Source organism: Schistocerca piceifrons, chromosome 2, assembly GCF_021461385.2.
Source record: "Schistocerca piceifrons isolate TAMUIC-IGC-003096 chromosome 2, iqSchPice1.1, whole genome shotgun sequence".
NCBI classification, from domain to species: Eukaryota; Metazoa; Arthropoda; class Insecta; order Orthoptera; family Acrididae; genus Schistocerca; species Schistocerca piceifrons.
Window position 1 is genome coordinate 575,892,475 of NC_060139.1, and position 18,147 is coordinate 575,910,621.

Sequence of the window (18,147 nt, forward strand, 5' to 3'; positions counted from 1 at the left end):
CTCAGAGTAGCGCTGGACAACTTCGGAGGTGCCCTTGGCGGCTCTGAGTTTTGCCGACTGATGAGTCGGACGTCGTAGAGCGACATAAATGGTAAGTAAACCGGGCGTGGTCGAGTTAACTTCTAGCCAGCAGAGATAATATTTGTCAGAGATAAAACTTAACTATCGTTTGTCGCCTGTCAAGGGTAAAATCTTGTCTATCGATTCCGAAGAGTCACTGACCATAAATCATTGATTTTCATAACTTCTTTTTTTCTGTTAAAATTATCAGTATGTTTATATATAATGACAATTTCTGTATACAGTTGTAGATAATAGTTTGTAATAGTGGATAAAACTTGCTTCCGAAAAACTTCACGATTTCCTGACTGATTTGCTACTGCTGATTTTTCTGTTTCCCCTAGCCAGCAATGACTTTTATGTTCTTTGAATCTTGTCTTCATGCTTCCCCTGGTAGTTACAATGTATAATTTTCGATGAGTACACGGAAACTTGTATACTCCACTTGCTGACAGACGCTGGAGTTTGTCCTTTACAAATCGGAGTGCCAGACACTCTTAGGTGGTCTGAAACAGAACTGATGTCATGTTTCTCTAAAATCTTGTCGAACTAATCAGTTACTTTTTTGACAAAACTGAGAGAAACAATGTTCTTCCGTCGTTGCGTTTTATCGTAATTCTTTTTCCTACTGTTATTCGGTCTCCGTATCCTATTTACTTTTTTGTCTGAATAGCCATTCTTCTCAAAAGATTGCTTCACATGGTTTAATTCGACGTCCGGCTGTTTCATCGTGCAAATTCGTTTGGCCCTGTCAATAAGACTTTTAATGTCACCACTCATTCGTTGCACATGATGGCTGTCCTTATACAAATATCTACCCGTATATGCAGCTTCCCCAAAAATCTTATGTTTCAACCTCCCATCAGCCTCCCTCATAACTAAAACATCCAAGAAGGCCGCTGCGTTGTCTTCTTCTATCTCCTAGACGCCGAATTAAAACATCTGAAACAGGCTTTTGAGAAGAGTGGCTATTCAGAAAAAGAAGTAAAAAGGATTCTGCGACCGAATAACAAGAGGAGAAAGGATAATGATTAAACGCAGCGATGGAAGTACACATTTTCTCTCCGTTTTATAAAAAATATAACTGACCAGGTCGGCAAGATTTTACAGAAACATAATATCGTAACGGTTTTGATACGAGCGAAGAAAGTTTGTGAAGCACTCCGATCTGTACAAGAAAACGCAATCCACTGTCAGGAAGAGGAGTATACAAGATTCCGTGTACTCATCGAAAGGTGAACATTGGAGCTACCAGGAGAAGCATGAGTACAAGACTCAGAGAACATAAAACGTTTTGCAGACTGGAGAAAACAGAAGAATCAGCAGTAGCAAAGCATGGTCTTTAGTCAGGATATCATGAAATGAAGTTTTCCGCAACCAAAATTTCTTCTACTATCACAATTTCTTATCCACAGCTACATGGACAAGCCATCGAAATATACAGTATAAGCATCGTGATGATTTTAACAGAAAGAAGAAGCCACGAAACTCAATAATATATGAACAGTGGCTCTGCAGAGTCGATAGATAAGTTTTTATCCTCGATAGGCGACAACCGATAGTTAAGTTTTATCTCTGACAAATATTATCTCTGATGATCACGTGTAAACTCAAACACGCCCACCTTACACAGTATCTATGTAGCTCTCCGACGCCTGACTCGTCAGTCGCCATGTGTCAGTGTCGTGAGGAGCTCCTCCGATGATGTCCAGCGCGGCTGTGGACGAAACGTCAGGAACCGAAAAGCTGTTTTGATCGCAGCCACCTAGACCGGAAGGTTCATCGGCAACTATGGCATCCACTCGTGAAAGCCTTCATTGTTCTATAATAAATACGAGTTCACGGAACTGGTGCTGCTGCGTAGTCGATGCTATTGTAATGTGAAATATAAACATGCCTTTCATCAGTTTGTACGTCCCAAAGGTTGCTCTATGCAGCGGCCGAAAAGTGATGCATAGAACGCAACGTGGCCCGTGTGTCGGCAGGAGTGTTTGCAGCGCGGGATGCAGAGCTTCCCAGAGACGGCTACGGCGCGCTGCTGCGCCTCAGCGACACCGGCCTACAGGGCGGCGGCGGCAGCGACAGCGACAGCGCGCACGTGAGTACTGCAGCTGTGCCCGTCCTACTCACATCTACGAACACGACCGGCCATTCCAATCGTGAGGTCCTTAACTTACCCAGCCCAATATTTACGTTTGCCCCAGAAGTTTCGTTCTATAGATTACCGATGTCAAAGACTTCGTACCATTCGTGAACCGTAGGAGGTCTAGGATCTAAGACTGTTGCTACACAAGTAAGATTAAACCAAGGAACATCTACGATAAATCAATTTATTTACAATAAATCATCTTGCATTATTCTTTGGTCAACATTGAGAAATTTGTGGAGCAAACAATAGATTTATACGAAACTAATATTTGTAGAACTGCAGTAAATAGATTTATTAAAGGATTAAAATAATTCAATGACACAGTCAATAATATAACATCAGAGTCTTAATAAAAAGGAAATTACTAAAAAATTAATACACTTTGAACTTCAGGTTTGGCTAAAAATAATGTTCTGTTTAGCCGAAAAACAGCAGGTTAGGGATAATTCAAATAATAATATTATTCACCAGTCAGAATTTTTTATTTTCTAATTGCTGTTCAGCAAACTTCGGAGCTACAACTCCATTTTCAAGGACTCTATGGATATACTGGCCGTCACATCTGCTTCTGTTTTTCACCTGCGTTAGACCACATGACTTTCGTCTTCTGCAGTGGCAAAAGACTCAGTTATTACAATACTGTAATTACCCTCCCAAGGCCAAATGTAATATTCTGAGGAGTAAAAACAATAATTCACTCATGATTCGAAATTATTTTTAATATATCATTACTGCTGTGAATGTTTCGTAAGACTGTAGTGTTGATTACAAAAGTTACCAATAATTACATGTTTGCAGACAAAAACATTAATGTGTGACACAGTAATAAACTTTCACATTTGCTCTTACATTTTGAAACTATTTAACATGTTAATTAAAAAACTGTAATCACTAAGTTTTTCTCCAATGGAGAAGACACAAGTCGCATGGTCAAACGCAGGTGAAAAACTGAAGGAGATGTAACGACCAGTATATCCATACAGTTCTTGAAAATGGAGTTGGAGCTCCGAAATTCATTGGACAGAATTTGCTAAATCAAAAAAATTGTGACTGTCAATGGAATATTGTTACTTAATAATCCCTAACAGAAGTCAGAGAGCCCACAATGTAACGTCTATTAATAACATAAAAAACAATACTTAACACTTCCTTCTAATGGAGAATTAAATCAAAACCCCTTCAATATGACTTCTCATGTGATGTTCTCTATTTGTTTTATTTTTTATTGTACTATTTTTTACTTACTGATTTATTCGAATAACTTTTTACACAACACTTTAAAACAATATTTCAATTCTTGCTGTGTGCATTCTTTTTCGTCTTCGCCGAAATTCGTTTCATATGTTCTGATCTCTGCTTCGGGAGCTGTTTGATGTTGTGAGGCTGTTTTCTTTCTCTTTCTTATTCGTCCCTGAGGTACATGTTCTGAATTTTGTTCCTAAATAAATTCCTGTTAATTGTGTCAATTATGTCGATGTTTACTTCTTTGAGATCAAAAAAAATGTTCAAATGTGTGTGAAATCTTATGGGACTTAACTGCAAAGAGCATCAGTCCCTAAGGTTACACACTACTTAACGTAAAGTATCCTAAGGACAAACACACACACCTATGCCCGAGGGAGGACTCGAACCTCCGCCTGGACCAGCCGCACAGTCCATCACTGCAGCGTCTTTAGACCGCTCGGCTAATCCCGCGCGGCTTTGGGATCATTTACTGTCTGTGTAGATCAATGTTTCCCAACATGGAGGTGACTACCCCCGGACAACTAAAATGTAATTTTCTGAAGGGCTAAAAATAAAGCCTTGAACAAATTTCAGTCATTTAATATATCATTACTGCTATCACTGTTTCGTAAGAGTGTAGTACTAATTACATGCAGGTTGCAGTTTGTGTAATAAATGTATGAACAACATCTTCCTCACAGATTGCATCACCTACACACGACTCTGCACCATGTATGAAAATGCCTTCTCCAATTTTTACCTATTTTTCACAGTATACCAGATGTTGATGCATTATTCACTTCACAGTAAAAAATCCAACTGACAACACAGCACAAGGGTAATTAAGTAATAAGTACTACACTTCCGTAGTATGTACACTGCATTAATATTATTATTATTATTAATGTTATTATTATTATCACACAAAGCACTGGCAGCTTCAAGTCTACCTCTTTTTTGGCAGTTCAGAAGTAAGGAGTTGAGCAATCAAGTGCTTTACGGGCAGTAGGCCTAGTTATTGTACTCTCATTTTAATTTGGTTTATTTTAAATAGGGCGCCGGCTGTACGTGAAGAAATTGTCGGTAGGGAGAGGAGCGGCACAAAGGGGCGTTTTCATTTTTTTTTTTTTACATGTGCCTACCCTCAGTGTGGGTAACTTTCTTTTTTGAGGAGGAGGAGCTGCACGTAGCACTCGTAATTCACTGACAATTGCGTCGTCATTATCTAAAAATGACTGTTAGAAATAACCGGTACCTGTTGTATCATTGACTTGTTAGACCGTTGTTTAGTAAAATCTTTACAAAAACTAAATATCATTTACCTATCTTTCATCATTTCAGAAATGAGAAAGTTCAAAGAAGTTTTCTTTTATTCTAAAGTTACTTTAGGCACTAATTATGATGGTGGGGGACAGGGTCGGAATGGCATTGTGTGGCTGTGTAAGGGCGGGGGGGGGGGGGGGGGGTAATGGTCTGAGAAAGGTTCGAAACCACTGGTGTAAACCTTGCTGATGTCCTTTCAGTTTCATCATTTTAATAAAGATTTGTTTTGTACTAACTTTGTCTAATCGAATATTTTCCTGTGTAGCTTAGATCTAGGAATAATTCAAAGAAAGAATTTAACTTGAAAAGATACATTTATTTTCAATGTTTGGTCTTTCAGTTAATACCTTCAATTCTCTTTTAAGCCAAACTAGTTCTTAGGATTCCTATTAATTCCTTCACTATTTTGAGTAACACAAGCACAAGTTAAAACAACTGGAAACAAATTAAACTTGACGTTACATAACACATTTAAAACACCATTAGGGCGAGAATCATTTAATGCAACAGCACTCATCTTCATTCGAATTTTTGTTGTAATATTATCATTTAACAGCTTGAAAGCCTGTGGTCGTCTTGAAAAATTATGCTACATATTTAATTAACATTTTAAACCAAATGTTACTCTGATTTTGAGGCAGTTTTAGAGCACAGTTCCCTGATAACGCAATCTGACTCGGAAATTTTTTATAAACGACGGTAGTACTTTCTCAAGTTTATTGGAAAAATTCATTAAAAAGCTTCTGAAGGGAATAGATTAATAAGTTTTAACCAGGAATCCTATGACATTAATGAATAGATGTAAGATGAGCTTCATCTTGTAGACTTAAATCGTGCAAGACAATGTATTTGCCACCTTTACGATCTGAAACTAAGCATCCTGAACAAGGACTTACTAATCTTAACAAACAGTGACGAAATTCATGTTTAATACATTCATCTGACTAAGCTGCAGTTCCAAACTGAATACATCAACAAACCGTATCACGTCGACTTACCTGATAGCTGCAAATGTTACGGAAAACAGAAGATTGCGTGACGGAGTAAAGAAAGTACATTTCTTACCGAAGCACAACAGCTGAAAGTGGCTAGTTACCACGACGAAACACAGTGCTGTTGTAAACCGTTATACGGTGGTAATTTCAAACTAAGGAAACCGTTTAATGCAACAAAAAGATGAACGCAAATTGTGATAGAAAGATATTCTAAAGTTCCAAAATTTTGTTCACCCGATAGATGACCCTCGTGGCCGATTACAATTCTTATCAATATCGCACAATAATCATCAGTGGTGTAGTTATTTAACAACAATTAATGTAATATAATGTAATTGAGTCGTTCTTCCTACTTTTAGCTGAAAGGGATAGAGAGAGAGAGAGAGAGAGAGAGAGAGAGAGAGAGAGAGAGAGAGTTTGAATGGCGCTGGTATTCACGGATGTGTTAATCACGATTGGACGTCACCACCTACTTGGTCACATGGTTCCGAAGTGATCACAAAAAATGCTGATTTTCGTTATGATCTGAACAAATATGTGTCGCGAGAATTTAATCTTTATAAACATGAGTCAAAACCAATACGATCTAACGAGAAACGAAAGTGATACGAGTGGAGTGCACAGATTCAGCCAAGAAGTTGCAGGGAAATTACTCGGGTCTATGAAACAACATGTTGAAACTGAAGATCTGCATCATTCATCAAAAAACTAGCACCAAAGTGTCCCCACAACACGAAAGCTGAGTCCAGAGTGTGGTTTCCAGTTGCGACCAGCTTGACGAACTGAAATTTTTGCGGCAAGCACCTGATTCGTTCCCGCACTTCAGAAGTCCCTGGCCTCCACGAGAAATCTCACGTGTGGCTACGCAGAGATAAATGCTGCACAGTCAGGCATTGCACATCAAGCCGATAATCAAGTTCCTCCCACACTCGGCGCAGCTTGTCCCCATCAATGAGTTCGAAAGCATCGTTGATGCGAGCTCGCAGTTCTGGCACGTTTCTTGGTAGAGGAGGTTTAAACACTGAATCTTTCACATAACCCCACAGAAAGAAATCGCATGGGGTTAAGTCGGGAGAGCGTGGAGGCCATGACATGAATTGCTGATCATGATCTCCACCACGACCGATCCATCGGTTTTCCAATCTCCTGTTTAAGAAATGTCGAACATCATGATGGAAGTGCGGTGGAGCACCATCCTGTTGAAAGATGAAGTCGGCGCTGTCGGTCTCCAGTTGTGGCATGAGCCAATTTTCGAGCATGTCCAGATACACGTGTCCTGTAACGTTTTTTTCGGAGAAGAAAAAGGGGCTGTAAACTTTAAACCGTGAGATTGCACAAAACACGTTAACTTTTGGTGAATTGCGAATTTGCTGCACGAATGCGTGAGGATTCTCTACGGCCCAGATTCGCACATTGTGTCTGTTCACTTCACCATTAAGAAAAAATGTTACTTCATCACTGAAAACAAGTTTCGCACTGAACGCATCCTCTTCCATGATCTGCTGCAACCGCGCCGAAAATTCAAAGCGTCAGGGCTTGTAGCAATTGTAAACGGGAAAAGGTTCTGCTTTAGCCTTTTCCGTAAGATTTTCCAAACTGTCGGCTGTGGTACGTTTGGCTCCCTGCTTGCTTTATTCGTCGACTTCCGCGGGCTACGCGTGAAACTTGCCCGCACGCGTTCAACCGTTTCTTCGCTCACTGCAGGCCGACCCGTTGATTTCCCCTTACAGAGGCATCCAGAAGCTTTAAACTGCGCATACCATCGCCGAATGGAGTTTGCAGTTGGTGGACCTTTGTTGAACTTCGTCCTGAAGTGTCGTTGCACTGTCATGACTGACTGATGTGAGTGCATTTCAAGCACGACATACGCTTTCTCGGCTCCTGTCGCCATTTTGTCTCACTGCGCTCTCGAGCGCTCTGGCGGCAGAAACCTGAAGTGCGGCTTCAGCCGAACAAAACTTTATGAGTTTTTTTACGTATCTGTAGTGTGTCGTGACCATATGTCAATGAATGGAGCTATAGTGAATTTATGAAATCGCTTCAATCATTTGTAATAGCCCTGTACTTCTGTTATCTATTATAATTGCTAATTACAAAGGGGCATTGTTTTAGATTTGCGTTATAGAGGGCCTGGAAATCCGTTAATAAATCCAATATTTATAACCCTTCTTTGCGTGTTCAGAGCGGAAATAAATTTGACCTACTGGAGGTGGTGTAAATACCTACTCGCAAAACTTAAATACGAACATGTTCTGAACAAAAAAATGGGGATAGCGGTACTGAATTTTTAACGGCATTACAGACCTTCTCTTGTTATATCTTTACCAATTTTGAGCTGCTTCGAACCGGCCAGTATCCCACCACCACGTAATAGCTCCCCGCTATTGGAAATTCGACCAATTAGGAAATCTCACATGCCTTTTCTCGTTCATACAGAATCATTCAGCAGCCTCACTCACAAACATGAATTTGTGTGCTGAAAAAAAAATCCAGCAAGTAGATTGCAGTACCGCTTGTTTGCATTTGGTAGTTTCGTACAGAACATTTCATTTGTAACGACATATTGAACTTCCATGGCCTTTGCTATTTGTTTCATCTATTCTCGAACTGCTGCCATTTTTCGTGACTTCACTGTATTCTGTAGAAACTAGCTTGTGTGTGTGTTGTAACTAACATTTTCATTTTAACATGTGGTATTGTGAAGTACTACGTCATCTTATAGTGACCTAAATAAAGGTACACACGTTCAGCTGCCCAAAACACCACCAACGAATTCAGCGAACTCTCTCACTTTAAAACACTCACTCCGTAAGACAAGGGAAATCTCTTAAGAAGAAGTTACCAGGGCCCTCCGACTGCCCATATGTCGAGGACAAAGCAGGGGTTCGAAGGATCTGCGCAATACAGGGATATCGAAGTCGGAAAATTGACAGCAGCAAATCGATTTAAATATACACATTTAATAAGCAGCACTGAATGATAAGCCTGACTTCTTCCATCTGCCTGTAACTACAGCACACATACATACTATGTCCACATTAGAACACTGCGACTACATGTAAGGACCTGGAAACACATCTGAAAAGAAAAAGATGAACTACCGTCGAGGAAACGCAAACAGAAATTGAGTGAGGAACTATTTTATTTATAGCAACAACTTAATAGTTTTAGTGTTGAACACAGTATCTGACACAGTACTCGCTTTGATGCATACGGCTCATACAAGTCTCAAGAACAGAGTTAGAATCTCCAGCCTCTCCTTGCAACTACTTTCAGCAAAAGAAAAAAAGATGCCCACAACTCTGAATTTCATTCCTCCCGCCCTTAAATTGAATAGAGCGAGTTCCCTTTGTCACTTTGTCTTAAGCTGCGAATACTGCCATTCCACAGAAAAATGCCAATATCTTCCTTCCTGCTATTCGCTCACCACCCCTACAGTTCCTTTTTTTTGTGGGGCGGGAGCTGTGAAAGACTTCGTCTATGACACTCTCCGCCGAGAAACTTCCGTTGCAGTACGACGCGGAATAACAACAGCACTGAATGCGGTAATTCCAGGCATACTCCTTAAAAAGTCCACAAGGTTGTATGTGCATGCTTACAAAACATGAATCTCATGAAATCAGATTAATCTTTTTGAAATATTCTGCATAGAGCATCATATTCGCAGTGGGACACAGCACACGATGAAATGATGTCATGGCATCGTTGGCCGGGACGCTCAATCCGGGGAAGTTGGGCTGCCGGGTGGAAGTCTTATTTGACGTGACGCCATATTGGGTGACTTCCAAGTCGATGATGATGAAAGGACGATGAGGACAACACAATACCTACTCCACTAACGGAGAAAATGTCCAACCCTGCCGGGAGTCAAACCCAGGCCCTCTGCATGATACGCAAACAGGTTAACTCTCAGCTAAGCAGGCAGACACAGCACACTTACTGCTGAGCATACCTTTTATCCACACCGCCGTGTAGCGAGTCACAGTGGATTCAGGGCATCTTTTATCACTGCGTCTCAGTCTGTGTCGTGGATCTCGAAGATCTCTTAAGTCATGCATATGCATGTACTTTTCTGGACGACTATTACATCGTAATGAAATGATAAATCTGGTTTAAATTTCTCACATGCATGTGCATTTAAGTTTCGTAACTCCTGCTTACTCACTTTTAAATTGATGCATTTATCCCCTTGGAGGTCGATACACAAGTAATATTCTTCTCAAAGCAATTTTATTCACTTTTCTAATGATCTTGACAGTTTTGTTAGTCTATAGAGGGATGAGATAATGATCTTACATAATATTTCTGCTCCTTTTCTAAGTTAAGCACGCTATCATATTTCAGGAAATAGACAATGACACATGTACTGTTTTTGCGTGTCACAGTACGAGGTTATTCTTCAGATTAAATTACCGTCACCAAAATGTGCAGGAAGTCAATTAGCGAAATCACTGAACGTAGAAGAGAGGGCCAGAAATTTATGTAGCAGATTTTATGAATAAACTCATTCAATGCTCGCTCGCACCTGCTTGAAGCCCAAGCCTTGTGAAAAGGGATCTCACTACAATAACGGTGACGTATGAGCAGCACACAGAGTATTGCGGAGGATAAAAATACGCAAGAGGAGTACTTCCATCAGGTGAATGTCAGTTGCTGTTCTCTTAGAGCTTGAGCATCTGCTTGACGCTCGTCTCATCATTCGCATTATCTTTAATTCGGTATTTCCCGTTGACAACGAGATAAATCAAGTTAGCATCCTATCAAGCAGTAAGGAAATGTAAAAAGTGTCGTAAATTACTCCATACCACTACAACAGCTGCGGGGGTGCTATCAGGAGCCAATCACTCGACTGCCACTCTCTCGCTGCTGCCAGCGGCACTCTGCAGGAAGCAGGGGAACTGAAGCCGCACGAGTCTGAATGCTGCAGGAAGCTCCCTCACAGGCTCAGTTCATTAGAATCCCACGCAGTTCCACAGCAGGGAAAGAATGACCCCAACGAATGCACACACTTAACTGAGACAAATCGCCGGCGATAATAGTTTGTTACGGGAAGAGGGAAGCGTTGTCGACTAACTGCTTATTAGGTGGGCCCGGCGTCGCCGCAGTGCCGCGATTACTCCCCCGGGGAATCCGTTAATCTGCCGGCAGTCTCCGTCCCTCCCGCCGCGAGCCGGCGCTCCACCCTCGGAGTTAATTTCTTGCGGGGGCAGGAGGAGCTGCCGATGACCCTGACATCCTCTCACACTCAGCAAGTGCAAATTTGTTATGGGGTTTGAGGCGAACATCGCTTTCTAGCTGTTTCTCTTACACAATTTAGATTTTCAGTTGAAGCTACAAATCAATTCTAGATACGATAAACTGATAAAATAATCTTCGGTTTAGTGTATCATTAACACATTCACTCACAACGACTGTTATTGTTCTCTTCGTTATGATATTAACATATTTTTAAAACGCAATGCTCTCTCGAAGCACTTAGTTATTGATTGAGGCATATACTGAGATCTAAACCTGAGTGGACATTTCTTACATTTTTTATGACCTGTTGGCAGGCCTATTTGTAGTAATGATACAGGTATCTACATCTACATCTACATCCATACTCCGCAAGCCACCTGACGGTGTGTGGCGGAGGGTACTTTGAGTACCTCTATGGGTTCTCCCTTCTATTCCAGTCTCGTATTGTTCGTGGAAAGAAAAATTGTCGGTATGCCTCTGTGTGGGCTCTAATCTCTCTGATTTTATCCTCAAGGTCTCTTCGCGAGATATACGTAGGAGGGAGCAATATACTGCTTGACTCCTCGGTGAAGGTATGTTCTCGAAACTTCAACAAAAGCCCGTACCGAGCTACTGAGCGTCTCTCTTGCAGGGTCTTCAACTGGAGTTCATCTATCATCTCCGTAACGCCTTCGCGCTTACTAAATGCTGCTGTAACGAAGCGCGCTGCTCTCCGTTGGATCTTCTCTATCTCTTCTATCAACCCTATCTGGTACGGATCCCACACCGGTGAGCAGTATTCAAGCAGTGGGCGAACTAGTGTACTATAACTTACTTGCTTTGTTTTCTGATTGGATTTCCTTAGGATTCTTCCAATGAATCTGTCTGGCATCTGCTTTACCGACGACCAACTTTAAATCACTCCTAATGCCTACTCCCAGACAATTTATGGAATAAACTGCTTCCAGTTGCTGACCTGCTATATTGTAGCTAAATGATAAAAGATCTACTTTCTATGTATTCGCACCACATTACACTTGTCTACATTGAGATTCAATTGCCAAGTAAGTACTACCACTCACTTTACATCTAGCGTGACATATAATGCTCACCGATGTTGTAATGCTTTTAGTAACAATGTAAACGTCAAAAACTAGAAAACAAAATGTCAATGACTCGTTGACATCGGTCGTTGGCGTCTGTGGACTCCCTATACTGCCGTATGATTTCGTAATAATCGTTAATGTTTACACAGACCTCTTGTGAGTGAAAAATTGTTGAATGCGTTTGTTATTCGTAATAATTGACTTTCGAAATAACAAACCAAAAGATCAAATCTATTCGAGACCTGACACAATACAAAAATCTGAAAAATTGTTTGGTGTGTTGGTTTGCTTATTAAAACTCATGTTTACGTGGTTAACTTCTAATATTACGTACCATAAACGGAAAATGAAATTTCACGAGCCGAAGTATCAGTTTTATCAATTAAACTAAAAATACTCTACGCCACGTAAGCATGAATTGAACGAAAATGAAAGTCATTAGTCCACGCTTAGCTATAACAGCAACCAATATTCTCGCCTTAGCTCGTTCAAAAATATTCCCCCATCCTCTTCAGACCTCCATGGCCGCGGTTGGCAAATTGTAGATGTGTCGCACTAGTGTCGTTAAGAAACAAGTTTAAATGACGGTCTAAGGCGCTGCAGTCCTGGACTGTCCGGCTGGTCCCGGTCGAGGTTCGAGTCCTCCCTCGGGGATGGGTGTGTGTGTTTGTTCTTAGGATAATTTAGGTTAAGTAGTGTGTAAGCTTAGGGATTGATGACCTTTGCAGTTAAGTCCCATAAGATTTCATACACATTTGAACATTTTAAATGACGAAAAAGTATTGACAGTGGCAATAAGTAGCCCGCTTCTCCATGATCGAAGGTCGATATTGTGTCTTTAACATCAATGTCATGACGTTTGAAAGACTTCATTTTCGATGCAGAAACACAAAATTTTAAACTCCCAACATCGACAATATTGATATTTTCTAAATATCGTAAATCATCGAACAACCTTAAGTGGCTCATAGAAGATCAATGATATTTCACAATAATATTGTGGTTTGGAATACTGACGATAAAGATGCTGCTGCGATGGTGATTGCTGTACATCGCACCAAGCAGAAAAAAATGATTAATAGGAAATTGGGTTAAGGAGCTTCAAAGATCACTCACGAAATATTGTTGAAAGATTTGCAGTTTACTGAAAAAAAATGTTGATAATTTCTTACTTGTTAGTGGCTCAACGTTTGATACATCACTGGAAATGGTTGTCAGTGAACATAGCCTTCCACATACAGAAACACTTGCCTGCCCCCGCCCTCCTGCCTTGGACTTAAAGTTCGATGTTTCTATTGAATACAAAATCCTTATACACTTTAAGAAGTGTTTTCCCATGATAGCGCCGAACCTCTCATTTAGCCAAATGTAGTACTGCGCCGCTGATCGCAGTGAGACAATACTATGGCCTTAGCATATGCTGTATAATAGTTTGTGTGTTGTTTTAAATACGTTAGCGAAGTACTGTATGTGTAAAAAATGCTGAGTGGATAACGAGTAGTTCTTTTGGCTAATATGTTTATTGTGTCAAAAAAATGGCTCTGAGCACTATGAGACTTAACATCTGAGGTCATCAGTCCCCTATAACTTAGAATTACTTAAACCTAACTAACCTAATAACATCACACACATCCATGCCCGAGGCAGGATTCGAACCTGGAACCGTAGCAGTCGCGCTGTTCCAGATTGGTTTATTGTCATCTATGAAACTTAGTTCTTGTGTGATGATACGTCTCAAAACAGACCAACTCATTTACATCAAGAAATGGCAATTTTTTGAGTTTACCTCAGCTCCTTCCCTTGCCCGCAGACGACTAAACACAAAATACTACAATGAGAGATGTAATTTCCCCAAGTCAGCGTTTAACTATTATGCTACGATACCTTGCCACCAGCGTTCTTTCGAAGGCTTTAAATTTACAAGTGCAGTTTCACCTTAAAGTATTTGAGACGGTTATTTGAACGCGTCATACGATAATACATACACTAATATGTTTTATTCTTAATTTTGCATTAATTAATTCTTTACAACATCGTCTTTCGGAGCCTTTTCTCGCACTTTCTGAGCAATAAATCATACGATCCATTCTTCAAAATTTCTGTTTCTGTACTCATCTGCTCTAACATCCCACAATGACGACAGTCATTTATATATTTAAATGCACTATAATCATAACACTCTTTTGTCTTGTTTCGAACACATTTTCAACATCACAACAAGAAATACGAGTGCGCACAATGATATCCGTAAAGATATTGTGAATAACAATATTTCCGGGCAATGCAGTATATTTCAAAAGTTTTTGATGTTCTCAATATTATTGCGGAACCTCTCAGTCTCACCTCTAAGCGTTCATTATTAGTGGACTTCAGGAAATGTTGTGCAGTATTACTGGCCGTCTAAGGCAGCATTTACCAAACAGTGTTCTGCGGGAAGTGAATAAGTGCTCGGAAAAAACATCGATTTGCACATTTGAAATAAATATGAACTTTAACTTATTTTTTAAAAACATTATTATAATACCTGTGTTATCAGTTACGATTTAAAACTGAAGTTTTCTCACAGGATGTGACGGACAGTGCACAGTGTCAATTTTCGTCCAAAGCGCTGGACGAGTTCATTTGTTTGTTCGAAACGGAAGGCCAATATTATTTGGTAGCTTTCGTAGAACTCGCTATGATTTGGCGTTTGGCGCATATTACATTGTATTTTGCTGCATATGAAATTTAGTTAACATATTGAAATTTTCTTTAGACTTAGGTGGAGGTCTCTATCTCGAGAAAATTGATTGTATGTAGCGTACTCATTTGCTATAGCGTTTCCCCTGCGATAACATGAGGATAAAATATGTGTAACACTCCTCATACATCATTTGAGATGTCGAAGAGAGTTTTGGAAAAGATACCATGGAAGAGAAGAGTATTTTGCCATATAGTTATTGTATTGTGTATTGTGCATCTAAACCTGGGACTAGAAACGACGGAGAGGCTTTGTCCCACTGTAGCCCTCAGTGGTTAACAGGCTACAGCAGTCCACCCACCCCTCCGCCACCCCACACCGTACCAACCAAGGGTTATTGTGCGGTTCGGTCCCCACAGTGGACCCTCCCTCCCCCGGAAACGTCTCATACCAGACGAGTGTAACCCGAAATGTTCGTGTGGTAGAGTAATTATGGTGTACGCGTATGATGAGACAGTGATTGCGCAGCAGTCGCCGACATAGTATAACTGAGGCGAAATAAGAGCATTCGCCGAGGTAGATGGAAAACCGCCTTAAAAACCATCCACAGGTTGGTCGGCACACCGGACCTCGACACTAATCCGCCGGGAGGATTTGTGCCGGAGATCAGCACGCCTTCCCTCTCGGGAAGCAGCGCGTTAGACCGCGCGGCTAACCTGGCGTGCATAAAACTATTACGTGAAACTACTTTGTCTGTGTTATTATTCCGTGCACTACAGATTTTTTCGATGAAAGAATGTCATTTTTAAAGGCCATCGATAGTTGGTTAAATATCATAAATGAAGACATTAAACGCTTATTTTCGTACCGAGGATGTGTTTTTTCATAAGCTACTGACCTTACTTGTCCTAACTTCCTCACTTAATAAACTTAGTAAACCACTGTTTCAGAATTCTGGTGTAATTACGTCTGCACAATATATTAGTGAGGTAAACTCCGTATTTTGGCAAAGAAGCAAATTTTATCACGGTATCAAGATAAATGTAGGTTTTATTCCAAATTTGCCACCCACGACACTTCTCTGAAAGTCAGACGAAAATAAATCACTGCTTTTGTTGCATTTTCAGCGTTTCTTTTTTTTAGATGCTAACCAAAACAGAGGTAGCAGTAGATCTTTTTGGATGGTTACTATGCATGTGTGAGTAAGGAGACGCTCCACTTAATATTTACAACAAATGTGAGTGTTGGCTTCAGTTCAGAAAGGCACTTCTCCTCCAGTCCTCAACTTCTCCCTTGCGGCACGCTGTCCACCTACCCATAACTCCACCACTACCCATCGTCCCAAGCTCTGCTACTCCGGGCACTCTCCTGACTGCGTGCTGCGGGTTGCCGGCCGGCGCCTGCCTGCCCAGCGCCTCCTGCCGCGCTGCCTGGACCGCCCTCGTGTGTTGCTCAGGCGGACGCCGAGGTGCGGCTGAACGTGGCGGGCCCGCAGCCGGCGGCGCAGCGCGGCGCGCCTCCCGCCGTCTCCTACCCCGGCGAGGCCACGCTGCTCAGCGGCGCCATGCCGTACAGCCGCGTGGCGCAGCCGGACCGCATGGCGGAGCTCGACAGAGCCAGCGGACTCGTCTTCCAGCTGGCCGAAGTGTCGCCGCCCGTCCACCCCTTCGCCGTCACTCCAGTCGGCGGGATCCTCTACCTCAAGGGCCACAAGCAGCTAGATCCTAATGTCACTCTCTACAAGTAAGCACACTCTGGTAAAACGTCACGAGCATGCTCAAATTCTCAAGTGCACGTCTGTAACATAGACAAATGTAATGTATTGCGAATACATAGAAAGAAGGATCCTTTATTGTATGATTATATGATAGCGGAATAAACACTGGTAGCAGTTACTTCTGTAAAATATCTGGGCGTATGCGTGCGGAACGATTTGAAGTGGAATGATAATATATAAAATTAATTGTTGGTAAGGCGGGTGCCAAGTTGACATTCATTGGGAGAGTCCTTAGAAAATGTATTCCATCAACAAAGGAGGTGGCTTACAAAACACTCGTTCGACCTATACTTGAGTATTGCTCATCAGTGTGGGATCAGTACCAGGTCGGGTTGACGGAGGAGATAGAGAAGATCCAGCGAAGAGCGGCGCGTTTCGCCACAGGGTTATTTGGTAAGCGTGATAGCGTTACGGAGATGTTTAGCAAACTCAAGTGGCAGACTCTGCAAGAGAGGCGCTCTGCATCGTGGTGTTGCTTGCTGTCCAGGCTTCGAGAGGGTGCGTTTCTGGATGAGGTATCGAGTATATTGCTTCCCCCTACTTATACCTCCAGAGGAGATCATGAATGTAAAATTAGAGAGATTCGAGCGCGCACGGAGGCTTTACGGCAGTCGTTCTTCCCCCGCACCATACGCTTGCGGAGTATAAATGTAGATGTAGATGTAACAACTCTCGCTATGGCGGAGGAGCCGGTCGTTATAGCCAACGACTTAACGACCTACAATCACTCCCAGATGAGATAGCAACTGAAACTCAGGTAGGAAAGCGAAAGTAGATATGCCTAACTCCGTTTTGAGATGCTCCTTTACAAAATATTTTAATCTGATCAATTACTTTACATGTATAATTTTGGAAAACATATACAGGGTGGACCATTGAAAGAGACTGGGCCAAATATCTCACGAAATAAGCATCAAACGAAAAAACTACAAAGAACTAAACTCGTCTAGCTTGAAGGAGGAAACCAGATGGCGCTATGGTTGGCCCGCTAGATGGCGCTGCCATAGGTCAAACGGATATCAACTGCGTTTTTTAAAGTAGGAACACCAATTTTTTATTACAGATTCGTTCTTTGTAGTTTTCTCGTTTGACGCTTATTTCGTGAGATATTTGGCCCAGTCATGATCAATGGACCACACTGTATATTGTTTCTACTTCATTCTTCTACCTGATTCAATAAATGTTCTTCATTTTTCAGTTAAATTTATTCCAAAAATTATAAGTCTCAGCAGTAGATGTCACTTTCCGTAGTGGATGTCATATTTAATATTTTTAGTTTCAGGACCGTACTTGCACATGAGTATCAAAAAATGTTCAAATGTTTGTGAAATTTTACGAAACTTAACTGATAAGGTCATCCGTCCCTAAGCTTACACACTACTTAACCTAAATTATCCTAAGGACAAACACACACACCCATGCCCGAGGGAGGACTCGAACCTCCGCCGGGACCAGTCGCTCAGCCCAAAACTGCAGCGTCTTTAGACCGTTCGGCTAATCCCGCGCGGCACATGAGTATATCCTTCAAAATTATATCGTAAAATTCAACAACAACCAGCGAAATTTGCATTTTTAAATTTTTTTTAGGCTCGGCATAAAGACCCCATCCCTCTTTC

General features: G+C 41.4%; 1 protein-coding gene across 1 annotated transcript in view; it reads left to right on the top strand.

Annotated features, from left to right (window-relative positions):
* The first annotated feature begins 16,304 nt into the window (after positions 1 to 16,304).
* Positions 16,305 to 18,147, top strand: part of LOC124775603 (proto-oncogene tyrosine-protein kinase receptor Ret-like) — a 110,209-nt gene continuing 108,366 nt past the window's right edge. The window contains exon 1 of the mRNA XM_047250434.1: positions 16,305 to 16,497. Coding sequence (XP_047106390.1) covers positions 16,319 to 16,497 — 179 coding nt within the window. The 5' untranslated portion in view covers positions 16,305 to 16,318. The remainder of the gene's footprint in view (positions 16,498 to 18,147) is intronic.